We start from the raw sequence: 21026 nt of genomic DNA, 5'->3' as shown, positions 1-21026 counted from the left end.
TATTTTACTTATATGTAGAGTACGTCATGCGAAACAATGGGTGGATGAAGCACAAACTGGAATCAAGGTTGCTGGGAGAAATATCAGTAACCTTAGATATGCAGATGACACTACCCTCATGGCAGAAAGTGAAGAGGGACTAAAGAGCCTCTTGATGAAAGTGAAAGAGGAGAGTGAAAAAGTTGGCTTAAAAGTCAACATTCAGAAAACTTAGATCATGGCATCTGGTCCCATCTCTTCATTGCAAATAGATGGAGAAACAATAGAAACTGTGACAGACTTTATTTTCTTGGGCTCCAAAATCACTGCACATGGTGACTGTGCCATGAAATTAAAAGACGCTTGCTCCTTGGAAGAAAAGCTATGACCAACCTAGACAGCATATTAAAAAGCAGAGACATTACTTTGCCAAGGTCCATCTAGTCAAAGCTATGGTTTTTCCATTAGTCATGTATGGATGTGAGTTCAGTTCAGTTCAGTCGCTCAGTCGTGTCCGACTCTCTGCGACCCCATGAATTGCAGCACGCCAGGCCTCTCTGTCCATCACCAACTCCCAGAGTCTACCCAAACCCATGTTCATCGAGTCGGTGATGCCATCCAACCATCTCATCCTCTGTCGTCCCCTTCTCCTCCCGCCCCCAATCCTACCCAGCATTAGGGTCTTTTCCAATGAGTCAACCCTTCGCATGAGGTGGCCAAAGTATTGGAGCTTCAGCTTCAACATCAGACCTTCCAATGAACACCCAGGATTGATCTCCTTTAGGATGGATTGATTGGATCTCCTTGCAGTCCAAGAAACTCTCAAGAGTCTTCTCCAACACCACAGTTCAAAAGCATCAATTCTGCGGCGCTCAGCTTTCTTCACCGTCCAACTCTCACATCCATACATGACCACTGGAAAAACCATAGTCTTGACTAGACGGACTTTTGTTGGCAAAGTAATGTCTCTGCTTTTAAACATGCTATCTAGGTTGGCCATAACCTTCCTTCCAAGGAGTAAGCGTCTTTTAATTTCATGGCTGCAGTCACCATCAGCAGTGATTCTGGAGCCCAAAAAAGTAAAGTCTGACACTGTTTCCACTGTTTCCCCATCTATTTCCCATGGAGTGATGGGACCAGATGCCATGATCTTAGTTTTCTGAATGTTGAGCTTTAAGCCAACTTTTTCACTCTCCTCCTTCACCTTCATCAAGAGGCTCTTTAGTTCTTCTTCACTTTCTGCCATAAGGGTGGTGTCATCCGCATATCTGAGGTTATTGATATTTCTCCTGGCAATCTTGATTCCAGCTTGTGTTTCTTCCAGCCCAGCGTTTCTCATGATGTACTCTGCATATAAGTTAAATAAGCAGGGTGACAATATACAGCCTTGATGTACTCCTTTTCCTATTTGGAACCAGTCTGTTGTTCCATGTCCAGTTCTGACTGTTGCTTCCTTACCTGCATACAGGTTTCTCAAGAGACAGGTCAGATGGTCTGGTATTCCCATCTCTTTCAGAATTTTCCACAGTTTATTGTGATCCACACAGTCAAAGGCTTTGGCATAGTCAATAAAGCAGAAATAGATGTTTTTCTGGAACTCTCTTGCTTTTTCGATGATCCAGCGGATATTGGCAATTTGATCTCTGGTTCCTCTGCCTTTTCTAAAACCAGCTTGAACATCTGGAAGTTCACGGTTCACGTATTGCTGAAGCCTGGCTTGGAGAATTTTGAGCATTACTTTACTAGCATGTGAGATGAGTGCAATTGTGCGGTAGTTTGAGCATTCTTTGGCATTGCCTTTCTTTGGGATTGGAACGAAGACTGACCTCTTCCAGTCCTGTGGCCACTGCTGAGTTTTCCAAATTTGCTGGCATATCGAGTGCAGTACTTTCACAGCATCACCTTTGAGGATTTGAAATAGCTCAACTGGAATTCCATCACCTCCACTAGCTTTGTTTGTAGTGATGCTTTCTAAGGCCCACTTGACTTCACATTCCAAGATGTCTGGCTCTAGGTGTTAGAGTTGGACCATAAAGAAACCTAAGAACTGAAAAGTTGATGCTTTTGAACTGTGGTGTTGGAGACCACCGTTGAGAGTCCCTTGGACAGAAAAGAGGTCAAATCAGTCAGTCTTAAAGAAAATCAGTCCTGTATATTCATTGAAAGAACTGATGCTGAAGCTGAAACTCCAATCCTTTGGCCACCTGATGCAAAGAACTAACTCATTGGAAAAGACTCTGATGCTGGGAAAGATTGAAGGCAGGAGGAGAAGGGGACAACAGAGAATGAGATGATTGGGTGATATCAGCAACTCGATGGACATGAATTTGAGCAAACTCTGGGAGTTGGTGTTAAACAGGGAAGCCTAGTGTGTAGCATTCGATGGAGTCGCAAAGAGTTGGACATGACTAAGCAACTGAACTGAACTGCTGTGGACAGGACTTCCGAAACTATGTTAAAAAGAAATGGTAAAAGTGAAAATCTTTGTCTTCTTACTGGTTTTAGAGGAAAATCTTTAGCTTTTACCTTTGAGTATGATGGTAGCTGTGGATTTGTCATAAATGATATTATGCTAGGGTATGCTACCTCAGACATGACTTAGGGACTGAATGGCATATCCTGTTCCCTCTGTGCCATCTTTGATGAAAGCTTTAATCACAAATGGATGTTGAGTTTTGTCAAGTGCTTTTCTAGTGTTATTGAGAGAAACATGTGAAATTTATCTTTTGTTTTGTTAATATGGTATATCATATTGTTTTGTGGATACTGAACCACCTTTATATCCTTGGAAATAATTCCACTTTATCATGTTGTATAATCCTTTTTATATTGGTGAATTTGATTTGCTAATATTTTGTTGAGGATTTATTGTATCCATAAACATCAGAAATATTGACCTATAATTTCCTTTTTATGGTGCCTCTGTCTGGTTTAAGTATCAGAATGTGCCTCATAGAGTGAGTTTGGGAGTGTTCCCTCTTCTTCTATTTTTGGAAGAGTTTGAGAAGGGTAGATTTTAAGTATTCATTGTAGAATTCCTCTATGAAGGGATTTAATCTTGGACTTTTGTTTGCTGGAAGTCTTTTGGTTACTGATTCAACTTCATTATTATGATTGATCTGTTCAGATTTTTATTTCTTTCTGATTCAGTCTTGGAAGATTATATGTTTAGGAATTTATCCATTTTTGTAAGTTGTTTATTTTTGGCTGCACTATTCCTTATTACTTTTTGTATCTCAGTGATAACAGTTGTAATATTTCACCTCTCATTTCTCATTCTGTTTATATGAGTCCTCTCTCTTTTTTTCATAATAAGCCTAACTAAAGGATTATCAATTTTGTTATCTTTCCAAAACTAGCTTTTACTTTCATTGATCGTTTCTACACTTTGTATACATTTTATTTATTTTCTTTCTAATAACTATTATTTTCTTCCTTCTGCCAACTTTGGATTTTGTGGGGTTTTTTCTAATTCTTTAGATGATAGATTAGGTTGTTTGTTTGAGTCTTTTCTTGTTTCTTGAGGTAAGTCTATATTGCTACAAACTTTCCTCTTAGAACTGATTTTGCTGTATCCCATTCATTTTGGAAAGTTGTGCTTCTGTTTTTTTTTGACTTGAGGTATTTTCTGATTTATCTCATTTCTTTACTGAACCATTGGATTTTTAGTAACATGTTTAGTCTTCACATGCTTGTATTTTTCCTAGTTTTCCTCCTGTAATTGATTTCTAGTTTTGTACCTTTCTGGTTGGAAAAGATCCTTGATATAATTTCTATCCTCCTAAATTTCTTGAGACTTGTATTCGGGCCTCGAATGTGATCTCTCCTGGAAAGCACTTCATTGCTGGTTTTAGATGGAATGTTCTATGTCTATTAATTAATATCTATTAATTTCAACTTGTTTTATGTATATTTTAAAGTAAATTTCCTTATTGCTTTTAGGTCTGGATATGGTCTTTTATATAAGTGAGGTACCCACTATTTTTGTATTATTGACAGTTTTTCCTTTTATCTATTAGTAGTTGTTTTATTTTTTAATCTGATCAGTCACCTCTGCGTTTGAGTGGAATATTTAGTCCACTGAACATTTAATGCAATTATCACTGAGTATGTACTTTTCTTATTTGGTTTCAGTTGTCTTTGTAGTTATTCTCTGTCCTTTTTCATTTTTTTTTTAGCCTCTTCCCCTATGGTTTGATGATTATCTTTAGTACTATGCTCTTATTCCTTTCTCTCTGGTTTTTGATAATCTATTGTATGTTTTTCATTTACAGTTATCATGGATTTCTATTTGTTTTAAATTGATAGTCATTTAACTTCAAACACATTCTAAAACAGGTGCAATTTTTACTCTCCTCCATGCTTTGTGTTTTTCATATTTTGTATCATCATGTCTATCCCTTACATGTTTATTGTAGCTATATTGATTTTAAATTTATTGTCTTTTAATCTTCGTACTTGCTTATTTAAATTGTTGATCCACAAACTTTGTTATATATTTACTTTTACTAGTGGAATTTTACCTTTCCTATAAATTCTTGTTGAACCTTATTCTTTTCACATTAAAATTACCATTTAGTACTTCTTTTAGGGTCAGTTTGGTATTGCTAAACTCTTAGTTTTTGCTTGTTTGAGAGTTTATCTTTTTCACCTTTAATTAGAAATAATAATGTTACTGGTTAGAGCATCCTAGGTTTTAGGTTTTTCATTTCAGCACTTTAAATTATAATATCATTCCCTTCTGGCTTGCAAAATTTCTGCAGAAAAAATCAACTGAAGCATTATGGGAATTCACTTATAAGTGACTTTTTGTTTTTTCTGTTGCTACCTTTACAATTTTCTCTTTATCTTTAACATTTGTCATTTTTAACCATGACCTGTCTTGCTGTGAGTCTCTTTGAGTTCCTCTTGTTTGGGACTCTTAGTGATTCCTGTACCTAGAAATCTGTTTCCTTCAACCTCAGGAAGTTTTAAGCCATAACTTTATCAAATGCATTTTCTACCCCTTTCTTTCTTCTCCTCCTGGATCCATATAATGTAGAAGTTAGTACACTTTATGTTGTCTCAAAAGTCCTCCAAGCTATACTCATTTTTAAAAATTTGTTTTTATTCTGCTCTTATTTGGTGATTTCATATCAATTACATGACATAATATGCTGACAAAAACTTATATGTTATAAATATCATGAATAGGATTGCATTATTTTAAAATCCTTCTGCAGGCATTACATCATTTTGGATATAAACAAGTAACTAACTTAATCATAAATTCAATTATCTAAAAATATGAACAATCAGTTGTTTTGTAGAATGTAGGGTGTGCTGTCAACACTCAGTAAATACCCATATCTTCAAAAAGCCTTCAATTTTTTTTTCCCTCAGCACCCTCCAAGTCATTGATCTCACAGTCCAATTTTATATTTACTAACATGCTTGAAACATATTATTTTGCTCCTCTTTTTATATATACTTCACACACAATCAAATAGTAGGGTATTTCAGCAACTAATGTAGCTGCAATCTGAAAACTATCACATCTTACCTGTTAGTTGAACAGTGTCTGACTCTATTCTGGAAGAGAAGGATACTGTTTATAATCATTTTCAAAGACTGTGGTGTTTTTCTTGGGTGTGTACCTTATTACTTGGCTTAGAACAGTATGTTCTTCAGCTGTAAGCTGCTAAAACACTATTAATAACTTTGCAGAAAAACTATTAAACTAAGACAATAATAATTTGATAATAGAGTTTAAAGAAGTCAGTATGAGGCTGAAGACCTTCTAAAGTAGATAATTATGTAGCTAGAGGAAGTTATGTCTATATTTAAGTTGTTTTTAATAATCTGAAAATTATACTGGAACAGTATAATATTTATGTGAAAGTGCTTAATATATAATGTATATAATATCCTCTTTCTGAGGGATAAGACTTTTAAAATATATAATATCCCTTTTCTAAAACATTCACATTTTTTACATTCAAAACTAATTTGAGTCTTCCCTGGTGGCCCAGTGGTTAAGTCTCCACACTTTCACTGCAGCAGGCATGGATTCCACCCCTGGTCAGGGAACTATGATATCCCACATGCCACACAGCCAAAAAGCAAAACAAAACAAAACAAAAATACTGACTTTCTTTCTGGAGATTTTTAGTTAATTTCACTTCAGTGTTTTGACTTCTATTATGTACACATGTCACAGGACTGAGTGACTGAACAACAATGTACCTATGTCAAAAGGCTTTTACTTACACACACAGATGCATATCTATATGCATGCATAATTTGTGTGTGTGTACCCAGTCATCTATGACTCTTTGTGACCCCATGGACTGTAGCCCACCAGGGTTCTCTGTCCACGGAATTTTCCAGGCAAGAATACTGGAGTGGGTTGCCATTTCCTTCTCCAGGGAATCTTTCTGACCCAAAGATTGAACCCACGTCTCTTGAGTCTGCAGCATTGGTAGGTGGATTGTTTACCACTCTGCCACCTGGGAAGCCCCATGCATAATTTAGTCCTCACAATAATCTTCTGAAGAATGAACTTGAATTTCCATTCTACAGACTGGGTAACTGACACCTCAGGAAGGTTAAGTGATGGGTGCAGCAGAGGCAGATTTTCAGATTGAGTCTGAGGACAAAATGTTCCCTGATTTTAAAATGTGGAATAAGAGATATTGATGTCTTTTCACCTAGGATAATCTGAGTTCAGCACAAACAAGTTTCCTCTATTTTCTGGAAACTTAAATTCATAGCAAATGTTCCTTAGAACCAGAGCAGAGTGATGCGTATCATAAGTAAAATTTTAGGTTAAATATTTTTAACATGACCTTTTATGAGCTGTGTTGAGGATCAATCAGAATAGATTCCTGAAATCCTGCCAAATCTTTTTTCTCTCTAAAAGAGATGCCACCATTTGTTAATAGATATTAATGTTTTATCCATATTTCTAAATTTTGTTCTCTTTCAGTGTAAATGCTTGTATAAGCACCAGTTCAAGGAAATATTAGATTTATTGGTATTGTTGGAGCAAACTCTGATTATATAGCAAAACTAAATACTTTGTGAATAATTGTTAGTGGCTAAATGTGTGCTAATTTATAGTTGAAGATTTTTAAAATAATTTATATGGAATATCTCATGACAGAACAAAACAAGACAAGAACTAGATGATGTCTGTCTAGCAGAAAAATGCATGCATAGATATGGACCAGATTTCTCAAAGGAGAACCATAGCATCATCTAAAGTAAAGAGAGAGAGATGGGGAAAAGAGAAGCGTGGGAAAACAGAAGAGAGCGTGAAGGAAGGAGACAGAGAGTCACCCTGTGTTGCCTTGTTACATTTTTGTCATTGTAGTTGTTTAAATACATAAGTAAGTGTCTTAGTAAAGGATGTTGAATTGTTTGGAGAATACTATAGCACCAATACATGTTAGGGAAACACCAGTCACTAGACACCTATAGAGCTGTGGTTAAGTTGTGAGATGAGCCATCTGCAGTACCTGGTGAAAAGGCCTAGGGGTGAGTAGGAGAAGCCAGCGAGCTGTTTTCTAGCACAGCATGGCGTGTGGACAGGAACGCATCCCCAGGTTCTGGTCATTCTGTTCTTTTGGATATTGAGAAGAAAAGGTCTACTTCTTTTATTGGCACATCTTTGAGCTGTTTTCTTCTTATGCCACCTCACTTGCTACAACACTTTCAGGCCAGTGGGGGCTGGGAGCTGGCTGTGGATTACTGAGTGGTAGGTCCTCAAGGGAGAACTTAGAAGAGCTATTTCTTCTGCACTAGCAAGCATGGGCTCAGCCTTGCCCCACTCTCCTCTGCTGCATTCTGAGAGGATGGCATCAGGAGTCACAAGTGATGAGATGACTGGTGACACAACAGAACAAATCAGTAGCAGAAAATGATGTGAGAGATGCTTTTATACTGAAACAGAAAGAAATCCATTAAATAAAATAAAATACATGCTGCCAGTATAATCACTCACTGTCCTATTGAAATAGGCAATATTTTGGAGTGAAGGAAAAGATAGTTTGCCTCAAGATAATGAAAAATGTCTCCTTCTGATGAGAATGAAAATATTGAAATTGGAAGACAGTCTTTCAATAACACTCAATAAAATGCATATTAAAAATGCTTTAAAATATTGCTACTTAGACTATCCTCTTCTAGGGTGTATATATAAGGAGCAATAATCCATAACGGAGACCAGAGCCCCAGTAAGAAATACTCTTTATTACTTTATTGTAAGTATTCTATGCTTATTTGAAGGAACTAAAGTTAAATTTTAATTTGTTTGTGGCAAGTGTTTTGAAATACAGTTATGGAATGGTCCACTCATTTCTTCAATAGATATATATCAAATGACTTCTCTGTGCCAGGCATTAGAGACACAACAATGAACAAGTAACATGTCATTGTCTCTTGTAGCCCGATGGGCCCTAAGGCCTAGCAGAATAATAATTAATATTTATTTACTACTTTCACAGGAAGCATTTCACATGCATAATCTTATGTGACACTTGCAAGAGTTCTATGAAATGCACATTTTTTTCATATTTTGTATATGAGTCAGAACTTGAGTAATTTTCCTAAAGTTACAAGCTAAAGAGTGGTTGAGCCAAGTTTCAGACAAGATCTGGCTGACTTTCCTGAATTTCCTTTGACTATGCCTTACCTCAGGTTCCCATATGCTGTGGATGTTATCTAAGAAGGAAATGTAAAATAATATCCTTGACCTAGAAAATTCTTCTGTATCATAATTTTAGTTTCTTGAAATCGCTCACTCATAGTTAATCTTCCTTTAGACCCGCCCTCATTCTTTCCCAGATTCTCTATATAGTTAATGAGGTAAACAGACCAAGATCTCACTCACATAATTTGTCAAAATTAATAATCTGAAGGATACTCTTCAGAGTAATTATTCTTTAATTTTACCTGATTCTTTTTCTCTCTGGTCAGTACTGCTTCCTCTACAGTCAATACAAAAAATGCAGCAGCATCCCTTGCTCTCAAGTTGAATATTATTAGTATGTAGAGTTATTATTTAGGATTATTTATTATCAATTTAGGTTTATTAATTGATAAATTTGAACTATTTAAAATCCAGTAATCACTGAAACATTAAACTGCACATGCTTTGTAATTTGCAAAATGTTTGCAAATATATTATCTAAGTTGATCTTTACAAAAAGAACCATTTGATTGACACAACAGTTTTGGCGTAGTTTATGTTTGCCTTTCTCCCTTCCTCCTCATTAAAGGAATTCATCTTAATTAGTGTGTATAACTCATTGAAAAGAATTAGAAACCAATGGGCCAAGAAAATGCTGAAATGTATATTTTTGGAGACAAACTTTAAGAGGTATAAATATTGTGTACAGGTTTCAAATTTTTTAATTTAGGTTTATATTTGAATATTAATTATAACAATATAAAAAGCTGAATTCTTCTATAGATCATTTAACTGATTCCCCTGCCTCCTGAAGGAACTTATCTTTATTCTTCACCTTTATTTACCTGTTTCTTTTTCTTTCTAATCAGTTCTGTTTAGTAAAAGAAACAAAATAAAATTTAAATTTAAAAGTCTAGACTTAATACAATCTATACGTTTGTGTAGTTCTCATCTTCTTACCAATGTCCAAGAGAAATAAATTGGTCATAAATCAATCTTGGTATTTAAAAATTATCGGTTGAATATTTTTCCTCTTGCAAAGATATTTAAAAAATTTCCTGTTGCTTCACTGACCCATTTTTACTATGTTTGAGCTAAGAATTCAACTCATTTTTTTCAAGAAATAAATGATTTTTCACTGAAAAGTAACCTATTCACCAAAAGGGAAAAATATTTTTCCTGGTCCATGTAGTAACAGTAAATATTTTTACCAGTCTTAGAAAATGCTGGAATTCTGGCTAATTAAAGGGGGTAAATATGGTCTTAAAGTCCATCATATATAAAAAAATAAGTAGTACTCTACATGTCATTATGATGCAAGAAATCAGTACCATTTTATTTTGGCTGCTGTAGATAGCATTTAAATATATTTATATATTGATAATGATAACATTAGGTATTTTCAGAATTGCTTTCATGCTCTAATTTATATTTTACATTCAATTCTATGTCATGAGATTCTTATATTCTATTTCTTACATATTCTTTCAAAATATGATTTCATGTGTTTTCAAATTGAAGAGCCTATTGTGTCTCAGTTGAAGAATTCTCTTTCTAATGCCCTGGAATAATTGAAAATTTGTTATACTGCCACCACCAGGTCCATCTGAAACATATTTTGCAGTGTTTTTAATAAAATGATTAACATGCTTTCAAGTTTAATGGTATGTAGATCTAAACAAGTCTCTCATTGCACTGACCTGTGTACACATAAGCATTCCTGTCAATCTGTGAACTTTTTGAAGGCAACCAGACTATGTCTTTCTTTTTGATTCTTTTATCTGCATGCTTGGTCACAGATCTACAAAGATGATGATGAGGCTTAAGTCAAAGATCCCCTCACTAAAATGAAGCTATTTCAGTGCCTTGAAACCAATATAATCATGTGGTCAGAAGTTTTTACAGAATTTATAAAAGCAAGATATTTTACTTAGACGGATGCATAGTTTTGTAGCGTAGTTTATTTATTTATTAGTATTTTTTCTATTTGGCAGTGGTGCATCTTAGTTGCTACATGTGGGATCTTCCATGCGTAGAGCAGAATCTTTCATTGCAGCTCATAGACTCTCTAGTTGTGGTGAGTGGGCTCAGTAGTTATGGCACGTGGGCTTATTTGCTCCATGGTATGTGTGATCTTAGTTCCCCGACCAGGGATTGATCCTGTGTCCCCTGAATTGCAAGGTGGATTCTTAAACATTGGACTACCAGGGAAGTCTCTGAAGCTTAGTTTATATTAGTAATTTTGTCTTCTTATCTTTAAAGATGGCTCTCCAAATTTTAAAGATTTTGCCACACAAAACCTAGCTTCTCTCTTATAAGGAACAATTATTTATATTTGTTGAATAAATAAAGGAAAGAAGTGAAAGCAGGGAAAGGGCATAAACGTTATTAATCAATATATGTTAACATTTAAAAATATAGCTTTTCTGGCAAAAATTTTCCATAAACTACCAACAGGCAATAACAACATATAACTCTTGTATAGTGTCTATGCATTTACAAAATTCTGACACAAATATTGTTGTGGTGATGATTTAGTTTCTAAGTCCTATCCAACTCTTGAGACCCTGTGAACTGTAGCCTGTCAGGCTCCTCTGTCCATGGGATTTTCCAGGCAAGAATCTTGGAGTGGTTTGCCACTTCCTTTGCCAGGGAATCTTCCCTACCTAGGGATCGAATCCAGGTTTCCTGCATTACAGGGGGATTCTTTTACTGCTGAGCCACTGTTGCTGCTGCTGCTAAGTCGCTTCAGTCGTGCCCAACTCTGTGCGACCCCATAGAGGGCAGCCCACCAGGCTCCGCCGTCCCTGGGATTCTCCAGGCAAGAACACTGGAGTGGGTTGCCATTTCCTTCTCCAATGCACAAAAGTGGAAAGTGAAAGTGAAGTCGCTCAGTTGTGTCCGACTCGCAGCAACCCCATGGACTGCAGCCCACCAGGCTCCTCTGTCCATGGGATTTTCCAGGCAAGAGTACTGGAGTGGGGTGCCATTGCCTTCTCCGGAGCCACTAGGGAAACCCTTATACAAATATATATTTTACTAAATCTTTCTACCAGCACTTCAAGTAAATTTAATCTTCAGGTAAAACAGTTGACATTGAAATGTTCACAACTCTGCTATTTGTAAAAAGATGTTACTATACTCAATTATTAAAAACTTTAAAAAATGTCAATTGAGTGACTTGCTCATGTTTCTTACAATGTCAGTACTGGGAAGAAGCTAAAGCCCTTGATACTGAATCTACTCTTTTCATTACAATATGATGTTTACAAATGTATTTAAATAAACAAAAACTTATTCTACAAACAAGAAACATAAAATAAAATAGAATTGATAATATTGTTGACTCCAAATGATGGATATTTTCCATTCCCTTTCTTTCCTTTTTCTTATCTTTCCTCTTTTCTCTTCTCTTCTCTCTATGCAGGTGTTTAATATTATCCAACTGCCATAAAGTTAAAGATTTTTTTTTTGAAATTTGAACCTTAATTCTACTGAACACAAGATGAAAATGTGGTTGCTGTTCAGTCTCCTTGTAATAATATCTTTTAAAACTTGTCTATCAGGTAAGAAATACCCCATATATAACTTCCACAATTTATGTCAATGTAATTGATATTCTTTTCACTATATTGAATCTGGTGTATAAAGTTCAGAATTAATATTTTCTTTTGCCATCTGAGTCAGGCAAATAAATGCATATATATTAAGGCTGACACTTTTGTCCTTTTTTCTTTTTAGTTTCAATTAAAATTCCATAAGATTTAGTCAATCAACCTTATATAGTGATATGTTGGTAAATGTTTAAAATCTGAATATCTGGGAGGGGAAAAATATCCCTGCTGTAGCATTTGTCAATTCCTACAGAGTAAATTGTCCTACTGTTGTCATTGTCAACTTGAAACCATTTAAGGTGGTGGGAGAAAAGTTATGCAACAACACACCATTATATAGTATGTTCACTATAGAGTTAAAATCGACTTAACCTCATTAGTTTACATAAAAGTAACGTATGGTAAATTAATTAGAAAATAATGGGTTTTAAGATTTTGTTACCTTTATTTTGTATAAGTGAATATAATTTAATTTTTATTATTGGCTGGTCAATCTTTTGAAAAACAATTCAAAAATAATCTACAGTGTATTCAAGGACTTAAGAATAACAATGCAGTTTTAAGTATACTGTAGTTTTAGGATAAAGAAGCATTATATTTCTATCTTTCAAAGATAAGTGTGAAAGATTCAAAAATATTTTCTAAAGGTACATTGTATTTTTATCTGAAGCAATGTGTTTTCTAACAATATTTTCTGATACCTCTGTCTCAATTACCTTAATTCAGCACTTGTTGAGTTGCTATTAAGTTCAAGACATAGATGAATCTCATATTCTCATTTACAAACCTCCCTTGATTGCTTTAATAATGAACTTGATGGGCATCCTATTGTATTTCTTAATTATTATTATGGAAATAAAAATGCTATTTTACTTTGGGGAGCAATTTTTATTATGATGACTTCAGAATAAAAAAAGTAATAATTTTATTATCAGTACTTCAGAATTTTAATGATATAAACAGTAATTATACATACACACATACATATAGACCTATTTGCATATATGTATATATATCATTTAGATATAATAAAGAAAAATTTGTGTTAAGGTTATTATTGCTATCTACCTTTATGAATAAAATAAAGCAAAGATATTCTTATTAGTACTGAAAATTCATGCCAATTCTTTCAACCATAAATTTTGGTGCTGTAATTATAAAAATGCAAAGATAAGAAATAAGTATTTCCAAAAATATGGTCATACTTCAGCCTTAATGGTGAAGAGCTGATAATCTAATTTCATTAACTAATATCTCCATTATTTGAGTAACATTTGAAATCAAAACTTGAAGAGCAGCTTTGGGATTAATTTTTTTCTGTTTTTTGGTTTTTTTTTTTCCTTTTTTCTTTTTAGAGTTTACGTGGCACAGAAGGTATGGTCATGGAGGTAAGTTGATGAAAGGGTAACTTTTTAAATAGATTTCTTCATATAAACCATATTTCATCCCTACATTAAGCTGTTAAGTTTTCAAACTTATAGCAAGTGGTTGTAATTAGAGCACTTGGAAATTTTGTAGATGTTTTATCTGAGGTCTTCATGAAACTTATTTGATTACCAAAATAAATGAATAGATACACCACAAGCAGATATCCAAGTGGAGGACTGTAGTAGATAGAATATATTCAATGCAACCTGTATTTTTCCTTCATGTTTTGTAATAGTCCTATGGTATTTAATTTTGCAGCAATATTTTTAATATTGTAAAATTCTAGCTTGTTTTGAAAGCCTTCTGCTTTGCTACAAGAAGGAGAATTAAAGTTAATAAGCTTGGAACCTTAAGATTCAGTTTAATTAGAAATCCAGATAATGAAAAATTTATTGTTTATCCTTCATTAAATATAATTAGCAATCCTGATAGTTTAGATTATATTTCAACCACTGAATAGTTCTTGCTAGAAATATTGACTGGAAAAAATAGAGTCTTGAGTAAGATCAGCCTGGATTTACATATTCAACCTGCTATTCACTATGTGATCTTGTGCAAATTATTCAATTTCTATGAGACTTATGTTCCCAATACGTAAAAATCACAGGATTCTTGTGAACACTAAAAAAATAATGTGATGATAACTTACAGCACAGTGACCTACATAGCAGGTGCTCAATAAACATGGTAAAACTGGTAATCATTGAAAGCCACAGCATAGTGGTAGGAGAATGAGTAATTAGGAAGAATCACTGAGTGATCAATGCTATTGCTTCCATGCCAAAGCAAGATTTTCATGCCAGAGTGAGTCAGAATCTCCATCGATAGGGGATTTATAAAAAGGAAAGTCTCAGCAAGAAGCATATCAAAGCTATTTCTGTTTCCTTCTTGTGAGTTAGCCTATATAGTGTGAGTATAGGCTATATAAAGATCAGTGAGATATGCTCCTTGATTTCAAGAACCTTACATATAATAAGGAATAATAAAAGTAAGTGGATAACAAATTCATAAGAGAATTATGATAGGCTCTTTAAAATAATTACTTTGAGGAATTAATAAATTTTTAATGATGGAGCTGGTAGGCAAGGGAAACTGGAAGTATTTCAATTATTTTAGAAATGAAGATAATTCTTAGAGGAAGTAGAACAAATAAAGTACAGAAGTAGGTAAATATGGACTCTGTTAGGTCACTAATTTAAAGAACACTTGTTCTGCAGGATGTTAGTAGGACTTCGTTGTCAAATAAATTTGAGAAAGGCTAGTTCATTAAACTTCAACAGTTTATTATTATGTGTATTGTTTTTGTTCAGTCCCTCATTCATGTCTGATTCTTTGCAACCCCATGGACTGTAGCATGGAGTATTAGTTTCCTAGGACTGCTATAGCTATAATAAAGCCACCAACTGGGTGGCTTAGAACAGAAATTTATTGTCTCACATTCTGGAGATGAGACGTCCCAAAGCAAGGGGATACCAGAGTCAGGTTTCTATTGAAACCTGTATGGGAAAGCTCTTTCCTTTCATCTTTCAGCTTCTGGTACCCCAAACACTGGGCTTCCTTTGTGGCTCAGATGGTAAAGAATCTGCCTACAATGCATGAGACCCAGATCACGAAGATTCCTTGGAGAAGGGAATGGAAACTCACTCCAATATTCTTGTCTGGAGAGCTCCATGGACAGAGAAGCCTGGTGGGCTACAGTCCATGGGGTCACAAACAGTCGGACACAACTGAGCAACTAACACACACACACACATCCCAAACATTCCTTGGCTTATGGCAGCATACACAGGCAGACATAAGGTAGGTATGAACAGACACCCAGATTGTTATGCAAAATACAGTGTCTAGAGCTTTGAGGTTGTGGTTGTCGTTAATAAACGTGAAAGGCTCTTCTTAGGCAAATAAAATCATGCAAGGAAAATTTAGTCGACTTAAACATTCTGATAACCTGATCTTAATTTTCCTTCTAATAATTGGATTCCTATACATTCTCAAGACCAACTTGTTATATTTTAGTTATGATATATTGCTGCACTGTTACCTATTACCCATGAGACTAAAGAACTGGCGAACCAGAGTATTCAAAGGCTAAGCCCTAAATGTCCTTGTTCTCTTATCAGTGAGGAATAATTGACAATGGAGATAATAATAATGCTTTGAGCCAATTTAAATATTGTCTCTTTTGGAGAATTTACTGTATTTCGAGAGGGCTTACAACACTCCCCAGCCCATAGCCACTGAGTATTGTAAATACTGTAAAAATTCAAATATTAGACTCTGCTAAAATTTTGTTCTCATTGCTTTCTTCCTGAGACTCTCATTAAAACATACTTATGTAAAATTATGTTTGAAAACTAACAGATTAAGATGACATATTACAGAATGAGAAATAGGATTTCTTTCATTGAATATAAAATGAATAAAAATAACTCTCAAGCACAAATTGTAATTATACTTTCAATTTCCAGAGATAAAATAGGGTAGGAAGGTTACAGTGGATCGTCTCTACATGGAAAGAAGTGAAGTGTTGCATTTAAGATCATACAACTAACTGGACTACATTAACTGTGAGACTGAGAATGCTACTGAAAAAAAAGCAGCATTTTTTGCCTTTCTGTTAATCTTCTCGATCAAATTTAAGAAATGAACTTACTTCTGCAATAGATGACCACTACATGGTAGAAAATAAATTTGTATTGGTAAATCAAAGAACGATTTGAAGTAATTTTTTCAACTAGCTTGAGAAGTTATCTATATAACTGTGTGCTTCTTTTTAGAAGACTATATCTAGCACAAAAAAAGAGCATATGTTTTTAAAACAACCTTATCTTGTTAACATATTATCCATTTGTTTATGTACCCTTTAACTTCATAATACTTCCAAAGCATGATAAATTGTCATCTAATTATTTCCATTGCCCTAGAAAAAAAGCAATGGATAGCTTAATTTTTGTTAACAGAGATTATAATGCTTGTATTAATGGATCCTTTGCTGAACCTTGTGTTGCATTACCCCTGAAAGTTCTTTTTCCTTGATCTTAGCACCCTAGCTCAACTAACAGAGCAATGAGCTTGGATAGTCTTCAAGGGGGTTATGAAGCTTACATTCAGAAGTTAACACAGCATACCAAAGCAATTCAAAGCCAGTGATGAGTAATTTGTCTCCCAAGAGCCCAAATATGTCCCCAAAATAAAATGAATATTGTAATTGGCAAAACACCTAGTGAAATACATGAATTTATTCAGGCTTGAAAATATTATAAAAGCAAGAAATATTTATAAAATTTATAAATATATGTTAACTAACATTTTATAAATAACATTTATAAAATAATACTAACTAGAAACACTAATGTGATATTAAGTGTGTCATATTCTGCTTTTGTTCTTAAAATGGGCAAAAGGAAATATCTTACATATAATATTTTGTCAAAATAGAAAAATTCAGTGTTTTACTGGAAATTAGTTTCATATTTTATCACTTAAATGATTCATTGTCTCTTCCTGTAAAGGGCAAATGGAAATGGAGTACTTGGAAATATCTGCATATAATTTTGGAAAAGCACTTGTTGAGAATAAAATAGCATGGGGCACTGATAATATTCAATTTGGCCTGTAAACTTCAACCCAACTCACCCCCAAAGTGTTTTATCTTTACTTCAATCAGTAGAGGGATTGCCGATCAATAGATATAGTCTGATCATTATTAACATGTAACATTCCATTAATTTCAGCAATGGAAATTGCCATTGCTGGTATCTTTTCCAGAAAAAAAAAATAAGCCTTATGATCATGATGAAGAAACCATAAACATATGTTCAGTTTTCTAAAAGAGGATGAATTTTTATCTCAGAGTCACATACCTCAAATCAAAAGATATGCTATCAAAAAAAAACCATTTAAAACCAGGCATTTTATGAAGATATGCAAGTGTGCAACTAACCTCTACCTCCACATAGATGTATATTTATGTGCAGCTGTCTTTGTATTTCAAGGCACCATACAATACTTGAAATAAGGCAATTAGGAATGAACAAAACTAGACTATTTCAAAGTGATAAAACTAGTTGTTTTAAGAAAATTAATAAATTATTAATTAAATTGAGAATTCAGGACTGTTATAATCCCTATCAGGCTTCCCTGGTGGCTTAGATGGTGAAGAATTGACCTGCAATACAGAAGATAATGACACTACCAAAGGTCGCTTTAGAAGCAGATTCTAGACAAGCCAGGATTAGTTATTTCTACATTGGAAAAACAATACTGTTAAAGAATCTTTAATTAATACAACTGCGCACCTATTGCTGCTGCTGCTGCTAAGTCGCTTCAGTCGTGTCCGAATCTGTGTGGCCCCATAGATGGCAGCCCACCAGGCTCCCCTGTCCTTGGGATTCTCCAGGCAAGAACACTGGAGTGGGTTGCCATTTCCTTCTCCAATGCATGAAAGTGAAAAGAGAAAGTGAAGTCTCTCAGTTGTGTCCGACTCTTCGTGACCCCATGGACTGTAGCCTACCAGGCTCCTCCGTCCATGGGATTTTCCAGGCAAGAGTACTGGAGTGGGGTGCCATTGCCTTCTCTGGTGCAGCTATTGAGATGAATTCAAATTTTGTAAAATTGTATGTGATCACAATTATTAAGTGAAGTACATATTTAATTAGTGGAAAATATTTCCAATTTGCTGCTTTTTCTAAAATTCTCCAGTGTGTGTTGGAATGGACCTAACTAAAGAAAATCTCCAATCTTGAAGACCTAAAATTCTATTAACAGTGTCTTTCACAGAACAGAACTTTTAAAGTTGAATTAAGTCCAGCTTATCATTTTTTTTTCTTTTACGGATCATGCTTTTGAAATTATGTCTCAAAATTCTTCACCATATGCAAGGTCTGAATCAAGTCATTGACTGAATTAAGGACAACCAAAACCTCTAGTTCATTAAACTGTAGCCTCACAGAAGGCCATTCAAAATTCTTATGTTATCTCTAATGTAACAAGTGGAAACTCAAGATCTAATCCAGTGTAGATAAGTGGACTTCTGTTTAAGTTTTATAATTGCACCAAACATTCATTCCTCTTTAAATTTGATGATCTTTTCTGTTGATAATGATAGTAATGCCATAATCATCAAGTTTGTGTATAAATACAATGTATTTAGAAGATATTCATGAGCTTAAACTCCCCTAAAATGTATTGATTTTAATATTCTGAATAGTCTGCTTAAATTTTTTAAAAATTGCTCAAAACTGTCACTCTATTCATTATTCATCAAGGGCTAAAGTGAGAATAGTATTCATCTTACCTTCAAGAAGAGAATCAAAATATGTTAATAAAATTGAACTTCACTGCTCATCTTTTTAAGCATTTTTGTGTGAATTGGAAAGAAACTTCAGAAGCTCCAAAGCAGCAGGGTTACAAAATTTCTCCAGTTAGTAAAGTTGGGCAATTGACAGAGATGCAAAGAAGAGCTCATGAGATTGTTCAAGTGGGAGAAGAAATATCACATGACTTATGTCATAGATATGTGCTTAGTCGCTCAGTCGTGTCAAACTCTTTGCAACCCCATGGACTGTAGCCCACCAGGCTCCTCTGTCCATGGGGACTCTCCAGGCAAGAATACTCGAGTGGGTTGCCATGCCCTGCTCCAGGAGATCTTCCCAACCCAGGGATCAAACCCAGGTCTCCCTCACTGTGAGTGGATTCTTGACTATCTGAGCCACCAGAGAAGCCCAAGAACACTGGAGTGGGGGTAGCCTTCTGCAGGGGAACTTACCAACCCAGGAATTGAACTGGGGTCTCCTGCATTGCAGGTGGATTCTTTACCAGCTGAGCTACCCAGGAAGCCTTTTTTTGTCATAGATAATCCCAAGGCTATTTCTTTCTGAGATCAGAAAGTCTAGAACCTACATATAAATGAAGGTCTTGTTATTAAGGATTTGAGATTTATTACATTTTTCCCTGTCATGCTATTGCTTCCTAAAGGCCAGAACACATTGGGCATCATCAGGTAATTATTAGAAGCAAAGCAGAAAACATTATAGTATTTCTAGTTTTTAGTCTCAAGTGTATGGAAATAAACAGCTTAGAGCAGGACTTCAAAAATTATTAATAAATGACTTCTGTGAACACCGTGCATTCATCATCTTACTTACGGTTGCAGTAGGCCTATGGAGTCCTGAGGGCACATGCCCCAATTCCTTTTTTTTTTTTTAGTGTTAACACCATATGGAACAAATGACTTGTATAAAACAACAGCTAGGAAACCAATGTTGAGATAAATCCCATTTCCTCTAGTTCCTCCAATTCTGATCCAATAATTTATCTGTGATCTGAAATAGGATGATGCTATACAATATAACTGAGATCCATAAATTCTTGAATGGCAGTTTCAGCAAATTCCAACTAAAAATGAGGCTTCTCCCTTTGAAATATTTCAGGTCAGTTTAGAAAAATTAATACTCTTCATTCTAGGAGAAACTAACTGAGGTTTTTTTATTAATCATCTGTGTACACAAAAATGTGTATCGACATGATGCTTGTGGCACCAGAATTAGAAGGATGAATAAAATTTGACTTCTGGAACTTTTGGAATTAGTCTAAGCAGTGATATATGTAAGACATGTAAATTAAATGTTGAAAAAATTGGTGAATTCATGAGAATGTGAGTTGTCTCAATGTAATTCTCACAATAGTCAAATGAGATAGGTTTTAATATTATCTCCATCTTATAAGGGGTGATATCAAGGCTTGGAGATATTAAGTAATTTTTCCAAAAGTACCAATAAACTTCACTAAGGCAAGATTTAAAAGATGTAATTAAATTGCTTGTTAAGAGAAACTGGAAGAAAGCTCTTATCCTCAAGTTTAATGTTCGAACAGCCAATTTTTCAGTATGACGTTTGCCTTACACTCTCTCTTAAAAAAAAAATGAATTGGAAGAGTGAACCATAGTTTTTGATTAAGCAGAGACCTACAATGATCCCATGTAAGAATATTCCTCCTTTCTAGTCATATATATATATATAAGTATGAAGTCATTGGAGCATCTGGCTCTTTGCTGGGCTCTGTAAAAAAGGTTCCAAACTGATGACATGTGAGTGATTCTCTTCCTCATCCTGCTGTGAGATGTCACACCTCCTCTCCAGAAAAGATACGCTGTCAGGAACAACTGCTTCAACACTGGTATTTTTGTGGTAGATTTTAAATCAGCCTGCCAGATCCCATATCCATTTAATAATAAATCACGATTGTTCAGTAATTTACAGATTGTTCTAGATGCTACCAGTGCTGGTCACATGTTTAAAGACAAAAACAAAACAAGAACTGACCCAAGAAAAGGA

The 21026-nt window shown here is 34.7% G+C and overlaps 1 protein-coding gene across 2 annotated transcripts in view; it reads left to right on the top strand.

The window, feature by feature from the left end:
• CNTN1 (contactin 1) overlaps positions 1-21026 on the top strand; it is a 364639-nt gene that overhangs the window by 178839 nt on the left and 164774 nt on the right. For both annotated transcript variants that reach the window (XM_081587322.1, XM_081587323.1), the window contains exons 2-3: positions 12078-12216; positions 13620-13652. In XM_081587322.1, coding sequence (XP_081443448.1) covers positions 12156-12216; positions 13620-13652 — 94 coding nt within the window. In that variant the 5' untranslated portion in view covers positions 12078-12155. The remainder of the gene's footprint in view (positions 1-12077; positions 12217-13619; positions 13653-21026) is intronic.

Source organism: Giraffa tippelskirchi, chromosome 4 (assembly GCF_054371585.1).
Source record: "Giraffa tippelskirchi isolate mGirTip1 chromosome 4, T2T-mGirTip1v1.2.pri, whole genome shotgun sequence".
In the NCBI taxonomy this organism is placed as follows: Eukaryota; Metazoa; Chordata; class Mammalia; order Artiodactyla; family Giraffidae; genus Giraffa; species Giraffa tippelskirchi.
The sequence above is the reverse complement of the archived record's forward strand: the minus strand, read 5'-3'. Positions and strand labels throughout refer to the sequence as shown.